The 24,682-nt window shown below is 35.4% G+C and overlaps 1 protein-coding gene across 2 annotated transcripts in view; it reads left to right on the top strand.

Moving 5' to 3' along the window:
- LOC149775243 (uncharacterized) overlaps nt 1-24,118 on the top strand; it is a 70,868-nt gene extending 46,750 nt beyond the window's left edge. For both annotated transcript variants that reach the window (XM_089943399.1, XM_089943397.1), the window contains 4 exons: nt 5,040-5,093; nt 12,026-12,079; nt 12,716-12,754; nt 18,527-24,118. In XM_089943399.1, coding sequence (XP_089799525.1) covers nt 5,040-5,093; nt 12,026-12,079; nt 12,716-12,754; nt 18,527-23,706 — 5,327 coding nt within the window. In that variant the 3' untranslated portion in view covers nt 23,707-24,118. The remainder of the gene's footprint in view (nt 1-5,039; nt 5,094-12,025; nt 12,080-12,715; nt 12,755-18,526) is intronic.
- The last annotated feature ends 564 nt before the right edge of the window (nt 24,119-24,682 follow it).

The following is a 24,682-nucleotide window of genomic DNA, read 5'->3' as shown; positions in this document are numbered from 1 at the left end:
TCGCACGCTCGATGAGCCACGCAGAAATTAGGAATGTGAATGCCGGTCTCTTGCATGCATTCGAAATCGAAAAAGATGAAATTGCCTTTCTTCTTGTGACCGTCCTCTTTCTCTGGTGGGGGTTGGTATTTTTGCACGTAGCATTGGTGTTCCAAGTCCACGATGTGGTGACAAATGTGACATTTTTTCTTTCCTCGACATACGTGTGCCTTGGCAGCATTGGTACATATGACTTGTTCACACGTAGGGCACAATCTCAGGAGTTGACAAGCACATTTCTTCTGTGAACCTTGCGTTTTCAGATGTTGTTGGTAACAGGTAGGGCTGACAAACGTGCGCAGACAAGTGGAACAAGGCACTGGTTCTTCGCTCAGACAGGGTGAAGAGGCCAAACATCCTGAGCATTTCAATCCACAATGCTTGTGTTGCTCTCGATTATTATAACCATGGTCACATTTCTCACAGTAATAACCGTATCCCAGAAATCCGGTGATACTGGTAATCGTATCGAAATGGTCATCGTGATGATAAACATGAATGTATTTTCCGTCCTTAAAATCTTGGCCTCGAAACAATAGAGGTCCGCGCATTTCTTGAGGGTGCACTTTCAAGGTGTATCGTGGAGCTAGGACATCTTGCAATTTTTGCATCTCAGGAATGCCGCAGGGTGTGTCTTTGGGCAATCCGGCTTGTTGTAACAAGAGTTCTGCTTCGTTTCGTTGTTTGGCTCGGTCGGAACGTTGAATAGTGTCCCAGGTTCTTTTCCATTCTACCGTGTCGTTCTTGTTGGCATAGGTTCGTCCCACCACGATGGCACGGGCTAAACACATCTGGTCTTGAGGGTTGTTAATTCGGACGAGACTTGTTTTGGTGTTGCGAAGGTCGTCTACCAATAACATCTTTTTGCGTCCAGTCCCTTGAGGAGGAGAGACGTGGGCCATGTCCAGTGTGGCTTTTCCATCGGTGATGTCAAACTGGTCATTAGATTGTTGCACGTGTTGAATCTTGTCCATGACTTTGGAAGCAGTCAATTCTGCAGGGGTGCTAAACTCGATCCAAACAGGGGATTTCAAACCGTCGTGTTGTATGGAAAGTCTCAAGCGATCGTCTTCTTTGGGTTGACATTGCTGCTTGAGTGCAGTGAGCAAAGAATCCCACACCTCGGTGATGAACACTTCTGCTTTCTCTAACGGCACTTCAGCCTTGAAATCTTTAAACTTCACCGTGTATTTGTAAGCCGTGGTTCTAAATTTTCTAGAGGAGCGCTTTTCCGTCTCTCGAATGGAATAGTACTTTTCAGGGTTGACAAAGGGTGGTGAACTTGGTTTAGAGGGTTCGGATTCTGGTTCACTCATGTCCTCTTCAAAATCACTGGCATGAATTTGTGCCAAGATTTCAGCCCTGGTACGAGGCGATAGATCACGTTTCTGCCTCTTACTTTCTTCTTCTCTCTTCTCGAATGAATGGGATCGTTTCATCTTGAAAGCAAAAAGTCAAATGACTCAAGTTCAAACACCATAAACTACTTTATAGTCATAGCAGACCAGCGTATATAAAAGGGTGTGTGTCTTGTCCTTTCACTATTCATTTCACTCTCAAGCCGAACACAACGATGGAAGAGACTGACCAGATGGAACGTTTCGTCAGAGCTTTGCGAGGGGTCATTAGAAAATTCTCTTCAGACCAGCCTACGGACTACTCTCCTTCCTTTAGAGATAAAAGTCAAGATACTTGCTATATCTGTCAGAAGAAAGGGCATTGGTCTTCAGAGTGTCCAGACCGTCAAAAAAGAAAAAAAACAGGGGATAAAAAAGACAAAAGTCAAGATACCTGTTATTATTGTAAAGAAAAAGGACATTGGTCTCCAGATTGCCCAAAAAAGAAACAAGAGGAGTCAGAAGAAAAGAGGAATTCTTCAGAAGAAGAGAGGGATTCTTCAGAGGAAGAGAGGGATTCTTCTGAGGAAGAAAGAAGACAGGTGAAGAAAAAGAAACAAGAGAAAAAAAGAAGAAGGGAAGAAAGCGAGGAGGAAGAAGAAGAGGAAAAGAGTGTGACGGTGAAGAAATTCAAAAAACAGAGAGACTAAACAAGGAGACAGAAGAAATCAATGAACTTTTTATTAAAGTGTTGTGTTGTGAATTGGATTGTAAAAAATGGAGAAAAGAATAAATGAATGATATAAGGTAAGAGTCTTTGAGTTATGATTTTAAAATAAGAAGCTACACTCACGCACTCATACACAGACACGTACTATAAGGGTAAAATGGGTGGGGTTTTTTGAGTTATTGGCAAATTGAAATTGTATTTCTTTTCGAGAAATGTGGGTGGCCCTGAAAAGGGCCTTTTTTCTTTATGGTGCAGGGGTGAGTTTAACCAATCAATTTTAACTGCCTTATGCCTTTGCCACGGCCAAGGCCTACTTCTGAACTGCGTAATGCTGATGATGATTGGGTTGAAATCACTAAGGGTGGTACGGTAGGCTTAGTCACAGGGTTGACGTGTTTAGCTCGGGAAGGTCGTATTCTCTTCGGTCGTGATAATGAAGTCTGATACATTTGTTTCAGACTTCTTAACTCCGCTAAAATGTCCAACAGTACCGTGACCGTTTGATTTTCACCCTCTTGTTTCTTTGCTGCTACTACTTCTTCTTGCTGTTGCTGCTGTTGTTTTTTTCTTACCTCTTCTTCTTGCTGCTGTTGCTGTAGGAGAAAAACTTGTTCGGCTTCCTTTTGTCGTTGTATAAATTTCTCCAATTCTTCTTTCTGTCTCTGTCTAAAATTCTCCACTTGCGGTAATGAAGAAGGTAACGAAGGTTCCGGAACAAATTCTTGCGAGGAGAGAAAATCCACAAAATCCCAATTCACCTCTTCTGAAAGTAAGTCCGAGTTCCCTTGGGCGGTCTCCCCTGCTGGTGCACCCCACTGGATCGTTTTCTGAGTTTCCGTCATGTTGAATCACTGTCGCATAGATTGACTGCACACAAGCGCTAGCGAATCTATATTGACTACGTGACGTCACAGACTGCTCTCTTCGGATTGGATGCGGGCTGACTGAATTCTGTAACGCGTGTTCGGATTGGTGAATGAACTCAATCCGTTTCAATCCTTTCTGTCCCTATAAATAAGCGCCGTTCACTGCATTGATTCACCTATTCTCGGAGCCTCAACATGTGGACCGACGTTGAATCTTCAACCCTTGTGTCAACAATGATGTTCAGGACGGACATGCTCATGTATGTCCGATCCAAGTGGACCGTTGTCCACAGGACCAACAGCAGCCTGTGGATAAGAAGAGTCTATATAGAGAGACAAGGTTGCCTCAAGAGGACTCTGATGTATGGCCCTGCTGTAAGACGAAGTTTGAGGACAAGAAGATGTCGCAAATGCCCTTTATGTTAAGGGCATATTAACATAAACCAAAGGCCCTTTTCAGGGCCAGCCATATTTCTCGAAAAGAGATAGTCTTTGAATTGCCTACCCCTTTTTTTTAAAAATTTTAAAAAAAAAAAATCCCATGTTAAATTCCCCTTGTCCGTAGATTGTCCCACGATTTATTCCCATGTTAAATTCCCCTTGTCCGTAGATTGTCCCACGATTTTTCGCCATGTTAAATTTCCATTGTCCGTAGATTGTCCCAAGGGGTTCTGTAATGCTAATTCCCATTGTCCGTAGGGTATCCCTATTCACTACTAACCACCGACCCACGAGAAGCTACTGACAAGCTTTCTCACATACCCTCATTGGCCGAATACGAGACACGAACCCACGCAGACAGAGGTGAGATTGGAGTGATCCGTAACGTTAGCCCACTCAGCCACTCGGGGCCTTACTCTAGAATATAAAGTGAAAATGAAAAAATAAATACTTCAGGTCAAGTAGAAAATAAATATGATTTCGGACAAGTCTATTAATACAATATTACATTACAATAGTATATAATAAAATATAAAAAATTTAACAAAATAGCCATCAATTTAAATTGAATATGCTTAACGTATTATAGATTTCACATGCATGCAATACAGTCCATTTTTCAACATTACGTAGCAACAACATTATAGAAGGAATATTGCTTACACAAGATGCTGCAGGATGATCAGAAATCAGAACTTTATATCTTATTGCTCTATTTTGCTCAGGAAACGTTAAATATATATATATATATATATATATATATATATATATATATATATATATATATATATATATATATATATATATCTTTGGACAAAGATAACGGTTCAGAAAAATGTTATTTTGAAATAACCTGTAAACTACTCATGTTGTTTCTCTAGTCACAATACAATAACAATTACTTGAGGCAAAATAATCTATCAAACCATTCTTTAGTCCAGTGAACAAGAAATATAAAGCTCAAACCATATGATTTAAATAATTGATATCCTTCAGAAATGTGAAATTGTGTAAATCTAACTGTCATGCCACTTCTTGTAACCAGCTATACGGTTACTCTCCGCCACTGCAAGTATTAAAAAAGAACATAAAAAATACCCACAGCAGAAACAAAACTCCTGGCTAAAATCTCCCAAACTTCATAGCAGTATCTGATTAATCCGAATCCTTCGAATGACGTTTAAGTCCAGTATGACAGAATGAGCAACTGAAAGTGCTTTTAGGTTTGTGTAACTACACATAGATTAAATCATCGCCTATACACATATAGACTAATACCGTTAATAAATATTGTTATTTAGTTTCGTGGGGGATTTTCTAAGAATAGACATAATTCAATATATGTTGCTTTAGGGATGTAAATGGAAATATTCCAACATATTTGACTAAATTTACCCGGGTAATCATCGTATTACGGTAAAATGGAATCGAGCAGTTTGGAAATACCTATTCACCATCAAAAACACAATACAACTAATACTAGTAGGTAGCCTTTTCAATCATTCCATACTTTAGTTTGAAAATACGATTTATCTATAGACATATATAATAAAAAAAAAAAAAAATAAAAAAAAAAAAAAAAAAAAATAATACCGCCTTTATATCTTGTTCTTTCTTTTCTTTTAGGAACGATGAGAAATATGGAATCAATGATAAACATATTTGAAAAATCTGTAATAGGTAATTATACAGCTTTACAAAAAAGAGATAATGCTATACTTTCGCACAGTTTGTCTTCCATAGAATAAGGCAATTTGCCATTAGGGCAGAGTAAAGATTACACAAAACCTTGCCTGGGCTAAATATTGTCGCTTTGGCCTTAAAGTACTAAGCAGGAGATGGCATGATAAGATGTATTCAGCTCTTAAGCTTTAAGCGAACTGCACCATTGTTGTCAGTAAGACATAAATAAACATGTCTCACTCTGCAGACTTATTTCAATTCTAATTGTGCCAACCCGGCCGCCTTGTATTTGGTTTCACTAGTTAGTAGATAGGAACAGTGGGAATCGACGTAAAGCGTGCTGTTTTAGATGTTGTATATATATATATATATATATATATATATATATATATATATATATATATATATATATATATATATATATATATATATATATATATGTCTGTGCTTGAGGTTAACATATCACTTTAGCACCAGAACGTCTAGCCGTTTGTTGCCATTCCATGTGGATCTTATTTCTGTATAAAATAAGCAACATTTTCACTAAGCCATGCAACAAGCACTGTATTGTCTTTAAAGTGGTTATCTTTTTTCTTGTTATACTAATTACATTTCCGTTCGCTTAACATTTATAAGTGATAAATCACATTTTGTAATAAACTACAAGAATAGACCGTTCCTAGACTCAGCGCCGTGCGCTTGCATGTTTTATTTAGACTTAAGCTACTTCCGACAGGCCATATCTTGGAGAATGTTAACACATATTACAATGGAACTAACACTGTATCAAGCTGTTGTCTGATAAAGATATGGACTTGTGTAAGTGTGTATACTTAGAATTTCACTCAGAAATATAATTAAAAACTGCCATGGACAAGCTTTCTTCTATTTTAAAAGCTCTACTTGAATATTAAGTCATCTATTTTAAGTAATAACATACCAAAATTGTTCTCACCGTGTTAGTACTGCTATATCAAAAAGACCTTTCCGCAAATAGCATGTTTCGAAGCTCTGCTTGGTTGAGACCTTTTATATTACAGCGTGTAACTTATGTTTTCTCGATGGTATCTATATATTTACTATCTGTCAGTCATCAAAATCAAACGCATATATCTACGATACATTCAACTGAAAATAAAGCTTGTTAAAACTTATTGAAAGACTTACTGAACGAATATAGAAATCCCAGCAAATACTTTAAAATGATGGCCATTTCGAAGCGAACATCACTTATGCATAGCTGTTTTCACCTCCAAGGAAAAAGATTTGTATTCCACAAAACGTGAAGTATAAATTGGAGTACACCATAATTTGGCCTAGTGTTCAGCCATCAAACTTCGATGTGTATATTATGCTTTTCACACAGTAGTGTGCCGTGAATTTTACAGTTGGTAATGAGCACAAGGGCTGGTACTGTTACTTACAGTTTACCTGTCATACATGTATCATGTAGTAATATTAGTATATAGTACATGTATGACATAAATTGTATACAACAATACTAGCCACTGTGGGCATGTGGCAGAATGATGTGAAAAAGTACACTGCTATAGCACCTCCAGCAGATTTCAGTTTTGAAGTACTTTAAACCACCTACTCAAATCCTGCATGCTACCACTCCTGAAGCATTGTTTGTGAGCTTTCTTGTTGAATATAACCTGATAACGTGTCTTTTTCAGTAGGAGGTCAGCAACAATGGCAGTGAAAGATTATTTCCTATTGTGAGGCAAAAAAATACAAACTTAAAAGGTCCTCCTTAGGTTCTGAAAATTTGCAACGATTTTAGTCACCAAGATTAACCAGCAGGCAAGAAGCCTGATCTGTTTTGAAATAATTTTTACCAATTCTTACTTGAGGAAGTTCAAGACTGCCACAGTTTCTTATCAAGACAACGTCAAAGTCAAGGCAGCTAAGCAATACAATGATACCTACAACTATGCATTTAAATGCATCTCTTCATCTGACAAATGCATTCAAAATGGTTAGAGAATTGATTGACACCATTTGGTTTACTTTATTTACATCGTCTAACATATTTGATTTAATTTTCCTTGATGACAATATCGCCTAAAATAGTTTACTAATATATCTTCGCAAATGTTTTACATGTGAATAAAAAGGACTAGACATTTGATTTTCAGTTCAGAAAAAGAGTGAATCAAACATATATGGTACAAAACGGAGATATGCTAATTCGTTCTAAACTTTGCACAGCGATGTTTACAGTTACATATTTAGCAATATAGGGGCAAACAACTTAATAATATACGTTGTATTTTTCATTATACCAATCTTGCTTTCAAGAAGACTTCCTTCTGTAATTTATTTTAACTTTCTCGGTAACTAAATATACTGTTGATGTTTTAATAGCGGAGCCAAACGAAAAAAACGTTTTCTTGCTGAAGGGTAGTACATCATTAGTTTAATACTGATTAATTGGAAAACTGGTTTAATGAAAAACCAGGATAATATTGTAATATGTTTAAATAATAGATTCCAGGTATTGAAACTATTCTGTTTTGTCAAACGTCTTAACATCCATGGTTTGAAATTGTATTATTGAGCCAATCAAAAACTAGAGCATGCATGACATCTCTACAGAACAAATGTACTCTACTCAGCACGTGATGTTGACATGACATCCATTCAAATAATTTGTGGCATTATTTGGCTGAATTAGGTGTTGATATGAGCTTGGCAATAACCTTGATTAAAGATTGGAGAACGTACATACATATAATATTCTTTAAATACAGGGAAGCCACTGAATTAAAGAATAAATATCATTAACCCACATGGCTTAAATAAATACTATGTTATAAAATAATATATAATATATATGTCCGTAACAGAAGCACTATATTATATAGAGCAACACATAATGCATAAAATCATGTACGATGTACGATAAATATGATTACAGACTCAAGAACCCAGTAAATTCTTTAATCTTAGCAAATAATAAACGTATGTTAATAACCGTATTCCGTGAACACATTGTTGTTTGAATTTAAATATGAATGTAAGACAACAAAGTAGATCTTTGCATTTACATATCTATATAGAAAATAATAGACGTCAGTGGTTTGTCAGTGTCGCTGTCGTATCAATGATAATGAAAAAAAGACTGAGATGGTGTGCACTATTTACACGATCAATGGTCAACTATTTAAAGTGTAAATGGTTACAACCCCATTAGAATGATCATTCGTACAATGTGTTTTAAGGAACCTGATCTCCTCGGAAGTATTTAGATTGCATGGAGACCATATCAGGCATGTTTTCTAGCTGGTCCATGATTTGTTCTTCTGCTGTGGAAAACTGCTTTATACTCTACACAGGATCCTTGTAATATAGTGTACCTACAAGACATCATCGCTATAAATTATCCTTGTAATATAGTGTACCCAAAAGACATCCTGACTATAAATTATCCTTGTAATATAGTGTACACACAAGACATCCTGACTATAAATTATCTTTGTTGTTGTTGTTGTTGTTGGGTTTAACGCCATATTTCAGCACACGATAGGCTATGCATGGCGGCCAGTATTAATGGTGGAGGAAGAACCCGGGAAAACCCCGGGAAGAACCACCGACCCACGAGAAGCTACTGGCAAGCTTTCTCACATGCCCATATTGACTGAATCCTAGACTCGAACCCACGCAGACAGAGGTGAGATGGCAGTGATCCGTAACGGAGAGCGCTTTAGACCACAAGACATCATCACTATAAATTATCTTTGTAAAATAGCGTACCTACAAGACATCATCACTATGAATTATCCTTGTAAAATAGTGTACGTACAAGACATCATCACTATAAATTATCATTGTAAAATAGTGTACCTACAAGACATCATCGCTATAAATTATCCTTGTAATACAGTGTACCTACAAGACATCATCACTATAAATTATCCTTGTAATACAGTGTACCTACAAGACATCATCACTATAAATTATCTTTGTAATATAGTGTACCTACAAACATCATCACTGCATATTATCCTTGTAATATAGCGTACCCATAAAACATCCTGACTATAAATTATCCTTGTAATATTGTGTACATACAAGACATCTTGACTATAGATTATCCTTCTAATATAGTGTACATACAAGACATCATCACTATAAATTATCCTTGTAATATAGTGTACATAAAAGACATCCTGACTATAAATTATCCTTGTAATATAGTGTACCCACAAGACATCCTGACAATAATTTATCCTTGTAATATAGTGTACCCACAAGACATCATCACTATAAATTATCCATGTAATATAGTGTACATACAAGACATCCTGACTATAAATTATCCTTGTAATATAGTGTACATACACGACATCCTGACTATAAATTATCCTTGTAATATAGTGTACCCACAAGACATTCTGACTATAAATTATCCTTGTAATATAGTGTACATACAAGACATCCTGACTATAAATTATCCTTGCAATATAGTGTACATACAAGACATCCTGACTATAAATTATCCTTGTAATATAGTGTACATACAAGACATCCTGACTATAAATTTATCCTTGTAATATAGTGTACATACAAGACATCCTGACTATAAATTATCCTTGTAATATAGTGTACATACAAGACATCATCACTATCAATTATCCTTGTAATATAGTGTACCCACAAGACATCCTGACTATAAATTATCATTGTAATATAGTGTACCCACAAGACATCCTGACTGTAAATTATCCTTGTAATATAGTGTACATACAAGACATCCTGGCTATAAATTATCCTTGTAATATAGTGTACCTACATGACATCCTCAATAATAATTGTCGATGTAACATAGTGTGCCTATATGACATCTTCATTATTAATTATCATTGTAATATAGTGTACCTCACTGTTGCTTATCAGTTTAATAGAGATTGCCTGCATAACATCCTCACTAGCAATTATCACTGCAATATAGTGTACCTCACTATTATCAGTGTAATACATTGTGCCTACATGACAGCCTAACTATTAATTATCATTGTAATATAATGTGCCTACATGGCAGCCTCACTATTAATTATCATTGTAAAATAGTGTGCTTAGATAACATTCTCACTTTTAATAATAATTCTAATATATTGTACCTACATGACAGCCTCACTATTAATTAGCATTGTAATGTAGTGTGCCTAAATGATATTTTCACTATTAACTATCATTGTAATATATTGTGCCTCACTATTAATTATAATTTTAATATAGCATGGCTGCATAACGTCCTCACTAGTAATCATCACTGCAATACAGTGTACCTCATTCTTAATTATCATTGTAATATAGCTTGCCTACATGACACCCTCACTATTAATTACCATTGTAATCTAGTGTGCCTACGTGACATTCTCCCTATTAATTATCATTTTCAAATATCATGCCTGCATAACATCCTCACTAGTAATTAGTACCGTAATATAGTGTACCTCACTCTCAATTATCATTGCAATATAGTGTGCCTACACGACACCCTCGCTTTTAATTATCATTGTGATATAGAGTGCATACGTGACATCTTCACTATTAATTATCATTGCAATACAGTGTACTACCATGACAGCCTCACTATTAATTATCATTCTAATATTGTGTGCCTACATGACAGCATTAGTAATAACTAACATTGTAATATAGTGTCCCTACATGACAGTCTCACTATTGATTATCATTGTAATAGTGTGTGCCTACATGACAGCCTCACTATTAATTATCATTGTAATAATAGTGTGCCTACCTAATAGTGTGCCTACATAACAGTCTTATTACTATTTATCATTGTAATATAGTGTGCATACATGACAGCCTTATTACTAATTATCATTGTAATACTGTGTGCCTACATGACAGCCTTATTACTAATCATTATTGTAATATAGTGTGCTTCCATGTCAACCTTATTACTAATTATCATTATAATATGTTGTGCTTCTATGTCAAACTTATTACTAATTATCATTGTAATATAGCATACTTCCATGTCATCCTTATTACTAATTGTCATTGTAATATAGCATAATTCCATGTCATCCTTTTTACTAATTATCATTGTAATATGTTGTGCTTCCATGTCATCCTTATTACTAATTATCATTGTAATATAGCATACTTCCATGTCATCCTTATTACTAATTGTCATTGTAATATAGCATAATTCCATGTCATCCTTATTACTAATTATCATTGTAATATGGCATACTTCCATGTCATCCTTATTACTAATTGTCATTGTAATATAGCATAATTCCATGTCATCCTTATTACTAATTATCATTGTAATATGGCATACTTCCATGTCATCCTTATTACTAATTGTCATTGTAATATAGCATAATTCCATGTCATCCTTATTACTAATTATCATTGTAATATGGCATACTTCCATGTCATCCTTATTACTAATTGTCATTGTAATATAGCATAATTCCATGTCATCCTTATTACTAATTATCATTGTAATATGGCATACTTCCATGTCATCCTTATTACTAATTGTCATTGTAATATAGCATAATTCCATGTCATCCTTATTACTAATTATCATTGTAATATGGCATACTTCCATGTCATCCTTATTACTAATTGTCATTGTAATATAGCATAATTCCATGTCATCCTTATTACTAATTATCATTGTAATATGGCATACTTCCATGTCATCCTCATTACTAATTGTCATTGTAATATAGCATAATTCCATGTCATCCTTATTACTAATTATCATTATAATATAGCGTACTTCCATGTCATCCTTATTACTAATTATCATAGTAGTATAGCGTACTTCCATGTCATCCTTACTTCTAATTAGCATAGCAGTATAGGGAGCATATATAATATCCTTAATAATTCAGCCTTGTGTAGTCATTGCAGATCTTTGCACCATTTTCTTTCAGAAGGGATGAAAAAACTGGAGACAAGAATGATTTGCATTGAAAAAATTATCTCACGTAAGTATGCACCATTGCATAAATTTATAATAATCTATCTGTCCAGGGCCTATATTCATTCTTATGTAGGAACAACTTGATAGAAACATTGGAGCTTAAAACAATGGTCCGTGAATTATAAAAGTATGACTGCCTTATATATTGCCGTTTTCACCATGTCTTAAGAATTGCTGAGTGGAGGAATAGTTTTGAAACTGTCCTGGCTTTAGCAAAACAACACATTTTTTCACAAAGAAGTAAAGACGGATAAAAACTCAGATCTACCTGAATGCTTACATTGGTATGGGTATCTTAGAGGGTTTCATATAACTATGTTGAACGATTTATGTTGCACTGAAATCTGATTTTCTTTGCGTCAGACTTGTGCCTCAGAGAGTGACGGTGACTTCTATTTGATGAGCATATTCATCTTGTGTTTTAAATGCAATACAACTTTATTGCCGATTAAAACACCATTACTAAATATATTTTTCTTATTAACTGCTCAAAACCCACTGAGTATCTGTGAATCAATTCGTAAGCCAAGCATCTTTGGTGGAAGGACAAATAATATTTTGACATTTTGGTGTACCCTAACTTAGCAAACGTACTTTTATATGAAAACATATCATTTCAGAATTTGTCCCATAATTTCAGATCCGAATGTGAATAGAACTAAATTGGATAAAAGAATTGGTAAGTACAAAACCATGATTTAAATTGTGTATTTGTTATGGAAATAGATGGTGTTACTTAACATTTCTTTTGCATCGAGTTGTAAAATTATTGACCTGAATGTAATTCATATTTCCTTTCTTCCTGTAAAACGTCATATAAGAATTTCCTTCTTGACCAACAGAAACAATATTTTTTTTAAAACTCCCATTATATAATTGTATCATTTTATATCAAGATAAAATGTGAGAATGTAACTGTGTCTATGTATCAAGAATGCTTGCTTACCATGGAGTAGAATGATAACAAAATAATGCTATCAAACACTTAGATTAAGTTCAAATGCCGATATCTTAGAAATTCAAGGTAAAGCCATATCAATTATGGATGCTACCGTTCTATGAGTCTAGGTCATCCGTGAACTGGACAAACATTACTAAAATTTAGAAAGTTTCTTGTACACTCATAAATAATACAGTCTAATTTTTTTCCACTTTTATGACGTACTTTGATTTTATATATAATGAAACTTTTCACATTCACAAAGCAAATTTCGGAATTTGTTTTAGATATAATAATAATAATAATAATAATGCTATCACAAACCTAGATTACGTTCAAATGCCGATATCTTAGAAATTCAAGGTAAAGCCATATCAACTACGGATGCTACCGTTCTATGAGTGTAGGTCATCCGTGAACTGGACAAACATTACTAAAATTTAGAAAGTTTCTTGTACACTCATAAATAATATAGTTCAATTTTTGCCACTTTTATCAAGTACTTTGATTATATATATAATGAAACTTTTCACATTCACAAAGCAAATGTTGGAATTTGTTTTAGATATAATAATAATAATAATAATAATAATAATGAGGACTTGGTATAGCGCCTAATCGTTAGAAGCTCTAAGAGCTTTACAACATTAGACAACACATATAACATAAAAATCATATATAATGATATGATTACAAAAACAAACACCATGAAATTAGAAAACATAACAAACATGCGGAGAATATTTAAGTTAGGAAACATTATTAGGTGTTTAAGTTTGTTCTTGCAGTCGGAATAAGTGAGTTTTAAGAACACTCTTGAAAGGGATCACTGTGTCTTTGTGTCTCAGTTCAGTGGGCTATTTATTCCACGTTGCTGGGCCCTGGTATGCAAAAGAACGCTGTCCATATGACTTTGTTTTCATTTATGGATAATAATTCATCAAAGAATGAGCTTCAGATGTGGATTCAATGATATCATAAAAATCAGTATTACACACACACATATACACACACATATACACACACACACACACACACACACACACATATATATATATATATATATATATATATATATATATAAGAGTTCCTAATTCTTTGTATAGTACTTATTCATGAACTGAATATACATTCCACTCTCATGTACAATCAGAATGGCCTTTCTCACTTTCACAAGAGACATTGTACTGACAATTTGCTTCAGGTCAGAACCTTGCATTCAATACAGATGCCGTATTTGTCTGCATGCACTCGTGTTTCTCTTTTTAATGAGACAATTAACAATATTGTACTAAAAATGTATTGTTACTATCCAATAGAGTTAGTTGTCATTGTCAATTGATGACTAGCATAGTCTGTCCTGGCATAATGACAATTAAACCCTATATTATGAACTATTAATCACTATCTCGAACTAAATGTCTAACACAGGCACACATACAGCTGATCAGGAAATACAGTGAAGCCCACAACAATGCTCAAATGTTAATCAAAACAATTCATAGGATAAATGGTCACATCATAGTTAAACAAATAGATTTTAAAAATTCACTTATTAGCTTATACTACATATTGATAACTAACAGTTCATCAGCACAAACTATCACACAAACCTAAATATAATCAATTCTAAGCATACACAATTCATATATCACTTAAGACAAATCAACTGAAACACTTATCTTAAAACTCGTATCAAAGAAAGCTTAAGAATGAAATAAAGACAAAGTACCCTGTTGCTATTGAGATTCTCTCTCTCTCTCTCTCTCTCTCTCATTTCTTTCTTCTCCGGCTCCTTAGCGGATCAAATACAAAAGACCTTTCCACTAGAGAGGAGAAGTCCTTAATCCCAGAATGGCATGCGATTCTTATCTAGTTCCTGTAGGACTAAGAGCATAACTCACTGATATCAAGGGTGTATGGGTTGATCCTCTTAGGAGCATTATAAGGCCCTAACGGACCTGGCTCAGTGAGGAGCAGCACCCTGTCAAGCCCTTATCCCATTGAAGGCAATGAGCTGATTGGGCTACCCTGAAAGGGAGAGCAGAGATCTTTATAACTCCTCCTGTTACTATGCTGCCAGTCAAAACGTTTGCAGAAATGGGACAGGAAGTCTGCATAAACAGTGTATCTCCCTTCCCTGAGATATCTTGTAAAACTATGGGATGGATATCAGGGTACCAATTTCAGGGAAAAGACCTGTTCTTTCCATTAATGGTGCCATGGATGTCCAGGCTTTATCCTCATAGCAGAACTGATGTTGCCGGTCAGGGTGTGGTGTCAAAGAGAAAGGAGTGCGGTCTTTTTTCTTAGACGCTCAAGAAGGGTCATTTAGTGGGCTGATTCATGCCCAGATCTCAACTTTCTCTCCAATTTGGCAGGCTCGGAAGCTCTGTCAGTGGTTTTGAAGGAGTCAGGAAGGTACTGGACAACATAAGGGGTGGTGTGTCCCCATCTGTACGCTGAGACAAATTTTGTACACAAATCATCATACTGACTCAGATTTCTTAGTCACGTGTTTGTGTATTCAGCTTTTAGGCAGCTGTCATCTAGGTTAGCTATCTCATTTAAGACCTCTTTTTAGAGAGCTTGTAAGTCTTTGGTGTTGTAAATGCCTTAATATTAAGTACCTATAGAGGAATCCGGCAAGGGGTCTAATCCACATTGGCTCTTTTTTACATGCAATTCTTTCTTGGTGTGGGTATATTTGCATAAAAGCGATTTGGTCAAGTATTTGAAATTTTACGAGTCAGTGCTCTTAAAATAAGTAACAGAAAAGAGTGAAAGACAATAAACGTTGTAAAATTTAACAAATAATTCATTTCCCAAAAACACAAAGTGAAAATGAGAAAAAAGAACTTACAGTATTACGAATTAAATCCCAAAATAATCAAAGAATTGAAGACACAAGTCCTGGTAATTTAAAGTCCTGAAATAAATTCAGTAAAAGTCTAGAAGAGATCCAAAACTGAAAGCGATGAATTGTATGTTAAAGCCCATAGAGTGCTGATGTGTCAACATTCTCTTGTTGAATCGCAGAAATATTATATCAGGTTTGAATTCATATATAAATTAAAATGACTGGTTTTATGCAAGAATTTTATCAGAGACTTTTGTATTTCCAGATAAAATAATCACTTGAATTAAATAATTTGAAGAAAATAAAATTCAGCCCAAACTGTTCAACATAATACAACTTGAAGGTACAAGATGTTAAAGCACGACTGGTAAAATCCTCACATTCACAAGATAATACAGTTATCTGCTTGACCTAAGGTCACAATTAGCCTTTTCTAAAAACAACCATTACCAAATGGAAATTAGCCTGCTAGAATGATCTAATGAGCCTTGCTTATTTACAACATAATAACCTATAAAATTCACTTAGGAATCTCCACAACCCTGACCCAAATCAACATATTTACCACTTCTTGTTTACCTAAATTTTAATCCTGATAATAAGCTTATACACATAGAGAAATATTAAGCTATTATTAGTTGTTTACATAAATGAAATTCTAAAAAACGTCAGTTAGGTCAAGCAGAAATGAACTCAGTTATGGACAATGTCAAGTCCAGCGTACAGTGTTACATTACATAGCATATAATGAAATTAAACAATTAAATTAATAAACAAACAATTAAATTAAATATACATAACAGTAATAAACATGCAGGTGTTCATAACATTTGTCTAAAAGCAAAATTACAGTTATAAAAATTCTTAATTCATTACATTGTACTGTTCTATTTTTCCCATTCATTATTCATAATTTTAACAAGCGTTCTGTGTTATCCAAAAGTTCCAGATATGTCAAGGTCCATATTACTAAAATTATCATGCTGAAATGAACTATTACTTTTAAGAAAAGCTCAACCATGCAGTTTATCAATAGTCAATATAATCTGTTATCCTACTGACACTTTTTCGTGATGTTTTTTAGTCAAAGATCATTCTTGATTACAAAGATAAACGTTAATACAATAATGTTTCAAACTCGGATGCAAAAGGTATGGCAACGTTCATGTGTGCTGGAATGTATGAAAGTCAGCTGATAAAGGAGTTGAGAGTATAATGTGACAGAGATATAACATTTTCTAGCTAACTTCAATACAAATTCGGGACAAATGATGTTTAATACTAAACGTTTTGTCAGTGTCACTGAAAACATCTTTAATAAGGTTATAAATATATGATCCAACTGGGCGTGCACAAAGACGACATTGTAGGACCCGATTTAGCATTTGAACACAAGGGACTAAATGGAAATGCAACCGGTTTACTAGCTACAACAATATCGTTTGAGATAATATGTGGCTGGAAAAGTGGACTCAGAATGGATGCAAGAGCTTAACGGGTCCAAATGTAGTTCATTCGTAGAGAGTTTCTTTCTCACATGCAATTTTATTTATCTTTATCCTGTGGATGACACGCAGCCGCTTTACATATGTTGGGTTAGATATGCTGGCTGCATGTTTAACGCTTCATTTGTAATACCATGCGGTTGATGATTCTTATTATTTGCCCTAGCCCAAGAACATAACGTCCTCATGTTTGTAGGCAGGACAATGAAATCCCATGCAAAGCAATACATTTTGTAAGGCTGCAACTATATATCGCGATAAGCATCTGTTGCATATTATCGCGATACAATTTTAGCATATCACGATATTTTGCTCATATTTATGAAGTATGAAACAGAATATCAAAACTTTAAAACAAAGTTGCCGATAAATTGAAACAATAAAGTTTCTGGCATAATTAAACTTCAGGATGTATTGAATCGAAACAATGCAGATATGATGGAATGTGCGGCCTTACGGAAACAAAATGTTGCATACATAATGGAATGCGTGGATATATTGGAAGCAAACGTTGCTGGCATACTGTAACATGCCAACATACTGGAAAAAATGCAGAAAATAAAGCGAAATGAACAAAGAGTATAACAAAGGTTGCGGAAATCATTGTAAATATTTTTCAAAATACATTTATTAAATAAATTTAAATTATTTACACATAACCTTGACCGGACTGGTTCTTTTGTTTGGCATGCTGTAACGTCTTTATACCTCCCCTTTTTCTGCCTGTTCAGTGTAAGACTAACATAACAAACATTGCTCAAAGCATCAGTAACGACTGTGACTATGATAATGATGTTGTTGTGGATTTAACGCCATTTTTTTCAATACATGATAGGGTATACACGGCGGCCAGTATATCTGTGTGAGCAAGAACCCCTGAAAAATCATGGGAATAACCACTAACCAACAGAAAGTTACAAGAAGCTTCTCAGTTACCCAGGCTGGCTGAGCACGAGACTCAACCCCATGATTACCAAAGTTGAGATGTCGGTGATCAGCAAAGGCGAGCGCCTTAGACCCACCCTCCTCCTCCACTATAATAGAGATGACCATTTATCATTAATATTATTATTATTATTATTATTATTATTATTATTACTGTTATTATTTACAATTGCACTATGATACTTTTAATTAATCACACAGATATAACGAGAGGAAGAATAGAAAGACATAAAAGCGACAATACAGATGTCCACGTCAGAACCAGAGCTTTTGACCACGCCAGCCGCAATCTGTTTGAATATAAACATCTCGTCGTTCAGGGAAAAGCGGGAGAAGGAAAGACTTATTTAGCTATGTCTCTTATTTCAGATCTTATACAAACAAACAAAGAAATACAACCTGTACAGATATATAATGCAAATGAGTGGGAGGAAATGGTTGATATAAGGCAACCGTTAGTTGTCTTTCTGGATGATGTCCTTGGAAAATACGGAATCTCTGAATTAGATCTTGACCTGTGGAAAAAGATTTCAGAACTAATTCACCCAAATCTCAGCTGCAGTTCTATTTTCCTAATTGTTTGTATTAGGAGCCAAATTGTATCGGCTATCAAATTAGCTCTTTCGAGAAACAATGCCTTTTCATTGCTGTTTAATTCCGATGTCGTAGATATTAGTAATGCGAAATACAGTTTGACAAAAGAAGAAAGGGCACAAATGTTGATGAAATATGCTCCAAATTATATGAATAAAAACGACAAATTTACAATTGAAAATATCTTGGAAATGAAAAGCTTAATCGGTTTCCCTCAGAACTGCAAAATATTTAGATCCAGACAAAATGAAGCAATAGATCTGAAAGACGTATTCGAAAGAAATGTATTTCTTATTGAAGAGATCCTCGATATTTCAAGGACAAATCTCGAAATCTATTCGTTTCTTGTGCTGCTCATGTTATCTGGCGGATCTTTGCATTTTGAAACTAAAAGTGAGGAACTGAATAATAAAATCAAAATTATATCTGACTACTGTAAACTCAAGAAGACTTTGAATATTAGTCAAATCAGAGATATCGGTCAGTCACTTTGTGGCACACTGGTAGAATACAGCAAAGAAGAAAAAAAATTCAGCTTTCAACATGATTGCATCGAAACAGCTGTGTTTATTTCTTTCGGGAAATACTACCCAGATGTAACCCTTAGACATTGTTCTTTCAAACAGCTGTCAAAAATGTGTTGCGTAGCAAATAAATTTCGCTGCTTTGATGACGAAGACTTTCTAAACTTCAAGTTAACGATAGATGATGATGATTTTGCAGTCATGCTTGAAAGAATCAACAAAGGCCTAGAATCAGGCGAAAAAGAGTCATTTAAATACATTTCAGAAGCACTCGTCTGGAAAAACCTGCGTTTTGTGGGTTATTTCTCAAATAAAATGACGTCCGCAAATGATTTGCACAGTCTTTTGTCCAAAACAGATTCCGATGGACATAGTCTACTGATCCATTTCATTTATGCCAAAAACACATTAGTTGTCGAAAGAATTATTAGAAATATTGCCCACTGCGATATACAAGATGATGAACTTGTTGCTAGACAACTACTACTCGCAACCACAAACGCATGCCTTTCAGAAGAGAGGGATCTGCTGAACACAATAATCCAATTTCGGAAAAAGGTTGACGACTTTGCTATGCTTGCTGCCGCATCAACGGGAAATGTTTCAGTCATAAAAATGCTTGTACTTCGAGGAGGAAATATAAATGCTACAATGAATATTGAAAAGAAAACTGATATTTTCAGTCGTATCAAAAACTGCGTATCATGTCCAGAAGATTCCTCAAGTAGTATTAATATTACCATATTTCATATTGCATGTAGTAGTGGAAGAACCGATATGGTGCAATATCTCATGACAAACTACCCAAAGTTAGTACAGAGAGTAAGTAATTCAGGACACACCCCAATTCATTTTGCAGCACTTTCAGAAAATGTAGAACTTATGAAATTTCTTACTGCACAACAAGTAGAACATTGCGATAGCGAAGTACATAGCGACCGCGCAATGCAAGCCGGGATACAAGAAGCATTCGACATCACGGCAAAAACTAATAAAGGCATGAATGTACTACACATTGCAGCAAAACAAGGTAACCTGACATTAGTAAAATATTTGATCGAAACTCAGCCCATGTTAATGCCAGAGACTGATATGAATGGATGGACAGCAATACATTATGCAGCTGCCGGTGGTAGTGTCCTGGTAATTGAGACCCTGATACAGGCCGGATTAAAAATCACAGACAGAACCAACAAAGATGCGCATGTATTAGACATTGCAGCAGCTAACGACAACCTAACAATAGTTAAATATCTGATCGAAACCCACCCCATGTTAATGCTAGAGACTGATATGAATGAATGGACAGCAATACATCATGCAGCTGCCGGTGGAACTGTCCAGGTAATTGAGACCCTGATACAGGCAGGATTAAAACTCACAGACAGAGCAAAAGAAGATTCGAATGTACTACACATTGCAGCAGGGAATGATAACCTAAAAGTAGTTAAATATCTGATCGAAACCCATCCCATGTTAATACCAGAGACTGATATGAATGGATGGACCGCAATACATCATGCAGCTGCCGGTGGTAGTGTCCTGGTAATTGAGACCCTGATACAGGCAGGATTACAAATTACAGACAGAACCAACAAAGATTCGAATGTACTTCACATTTCAGCAGGGAATGATAACCTAAAAATAGTTACATATTTGATCGAAACTCAGCCCATGTTAATACCAGAGACTGATATGTTTGGAAGGACAGCAATACATCATGCAGCTGCCGGTGGTAGTGTCCCGGTAATTGAGACCCTGATACAGGCAGGATTAAAAATCACAGACAGGGCCAACGAAGATTCGAATGTACTACACATTGCAGCAAGGAATGATAACCTAACACTAGTTAAATATCTAACTGAAATCCATTCCACGTTAATACCAGAGACTGATCTGAATGGATGGACAGCAATGCATCATGCAGCTGCCGGTGGAAGTGTCCCGGTAATAGAGACCCTGATACAGGCAGGATTAAAAATTATAGACAGAACCACCCAAGATTCGAATGTACTACACATTGCAGCATTGAATGATAACCTAAAAATAGTTAAATATTTGATCGAAACCCTTCCCGCATTAATACCAGAGACTGATATGACTGGAAGGACAGCAATATATCATGCAGCTGCCGGTGGTAGTGTCCCGGTAATTGAGACCCTGATACAGGCAGGATTACAAATCAGATACACAACCAACGAAGATTCGAATGTGCTACACATTGCAGCAGGGACAAATAACCTTACAATAGTTAAATATTTGATCGAAAGTCATCCCATGTTAATACCAAAGATTGATATGAATGGATGGACAGCAATACATTATGCAGCTGCCTTTGGTAGTGTCCCGGTAATTGAGACCCTGATACAGGCAGGATTGAAAATCACAGACAGAACCAATGACGATTTCAGTGTTCTACACATTGCAGCAGGGACTGATAACCTAATAATAGTTAAATATCTGATCGAAACCCATCCCATGTTAATACCAGAGATTGATATAAATGGAGGGACAGCAATACATCATGCAGCTGCCGGTGGAAGTGTCCCGGTAATTGAGACCCTGATACAGGCAGGATTACAACTTACAGACAGAACCAACAAAGATGCGCATGTACTACACATTGCAGCTTGGAAAGATAACCTACCAATAGTTAAATATCTGATCGAAACTAATCCCATGTTAATACCAGAGACTGATATGAATGGATGGACAGCAATACATCATGCAGCTGCCGGTGGAAGTGTCCCGGTAATTGAGACCCTGATACAGGCAGGATTAAAAATCACAGACAGAACCACCAAAGATACGCATGTACTACACATTGCAGCAGCTAAAGATAACCTAACAATAGTTAAATATTTGATCGAATCTCATCCCATATTAATACCAGAGACTGATATGAATGGAGAGACAGCAATACATTATGCAGCTGCCAGTGGTAGTGTTCAGATAATTGAGACCCTGATACAGGCAGGATTAAACATTACAGACAGAACCAACGAAGATTCGAATGTACTACACATCGCAGCAGCTAAAGATAATCTAACAATAGTTAAATATTTGATCGAAACTCATCCCATGTTAATACCAGAGACCGATATGAATGGAGGGACAGCAATACATTATGCAGCTACCGGTGGTAGTGTCCCGGTAATTGAGACCCTGATACAGGCAGGATTAAAAGTCACAGACAGAGCCAAAGAAGATTCGAATGTACTACACATTGCAGCAAGGAATGATAACCTAACAATAGTTAATTATTTCATCGAATCTCATCCCATATTAATGCCACAGACTGATATGAATGGATTGACAGCAATACATTATGCAGCTGCCGGTGGTAGTGTCCCGGTAATTGAGACCCTGATACAGGCAGGATTAAAAATCACAGAGAGAACCAACAAAAATTCGAATGTACTACACACTGCAGCAGGGAAAGATAACCTAACAATTGTTAAATATCTGATTGAAACGCATCCCATGTTAATACCAGAGACTGATATGAATGTATGGACAGCAATACATTATGCAGCTGCCGGTGGAAGTGTCCCGGTAATTGAGACCCTGATACAGGCAGGATTAAAAATCACAGACAGAAGCAAAGAAGATTCGAATGTACTACACATCGCAGCAGGGAATGATAACCTAAATATAGTTAAATATTTGATCGAAACCCATACCATGTTAATACCAGAGACCGATATGAATGGAGGGACAGCAATACATTATGCAGCTGCCTTTGGTAGTGTGCCTATAATTGAAACCCTGATACAGGCAGGAATAAAAATCACAGACAGGGCCAAAGAAGATTCAAATGTACTACACATCGCAGCAGGGAAAGATAACCTAACAATAGTTCAATATTTGATCGAAACTCATCCCATGTTAATACCAGAGACTGATATGAATCGATGGACAGCAATACATCATGCAGCTGCCGGTGGTAGTGTCCCAGTAATTGAGACCCTGATTCAGGCCGGATTAAAAATCACAGACAGAACCAAAGAAGATTATAATGTACTACACATTGCAGCAGGGAATGATAACCTAAACATAGTTAAATATTTGATCGAGACCCATCCCATATTAATACCAGAGACTGACATGAATGGATGGACAGCAATACATCATGCAGCTGTTGGTGGTAGTGTCCTGGTATTTGAGACCCTGATACAGGCAGGATTAAAACTCACAGCCAGAACTAATAATGCATCACACGGATTAGCGTTAATTTTGAACCATATATTTGTTCCCCTTTAATGATATTGTTTATATGATTACCTTCATGATCATTGCATTCACTCCTGAAAATGTAAAAATGTGTCTTTGTCTTTATTGTTTAACTTTGTAAATTATTTCTTTAACAAAACCTCTACATTTTCATCTAAGTGTGAACACCTGAAATATTATCATTAGAAACGCTAAGTATTTTACCTCAGTCCTTTTATAAATCATATGTATGTATTGTATTTTAACTATGTTGTGATTTCTTTTATCTTAAGATACAATGATACAAATGCAGATGTAAAACTTATCACCCAGACACCTGCATAATAAATGATTTTCATGATTTTCACGGTGAGTGTGAACCTTTCCATGACCATAGGTACTAGACGCAATCTGAACGAACAAGTATCATTGTTAACGTCTGTTTCACACTGCTGGCGTAACAGTGGACTTAACTTTCAACATATTTTCTAAATTAATGTACTTGTATGTATATATATATATATATATATATATATATATATATATATATATATATATATATATATATATATTGTTTACTTTCTCCTATGTATGCACACTTTTAAAAGTAAGCGAGATAATGCTTAATAACCTACCTGCCTGTCTGCCTTCAAAACCAGTTCAGATGGGATATATCATGGCATATACCAAGTCGTGTATATATATATATATATATATATATATATATATATATATATATATATATATATATATATATATATATATATAGCGTTTCAAACACATAGAAACAATCCTGTCTATATATTAACGAGCAAAATCAAGTAATCAAAATTATCCAAATTCTACTAAGAGTAAATATACACCATGAGATTCCGGATGGGACAGTTCAGTATTTTACGATGGTTTACTCAAAGACAGTGATTTCATATTACTAAATAATAATATAGGGACGGAGAGTGGTGAAGCGGGGTGTGGGTGTTGTATGTGATCATATGCAGCATGTGAAAGTACAGCTTACAAATCCATG

The sequence above is a fragment of the Sinohyriopsis cumingii genome, chromosome 19, assembly GCF_028554795.1.
Source record: "Sinohyriopsis cumingii isolate HCF-2022 chromosome 19, ASM2855479v2, whole genome shotgun sequence".
NCBI lineage: Eukaryota > Metazoa > Mollusca > Bivalvia > Unionida > Unionidae > Sinohyriopsis > Sinohyriopsis cumingii.
The sequence above is the reverse complement of the archived record's forward strand: the minus strand, read 5'-3'. Positions and strand labels throughout refer to the sequence as shown.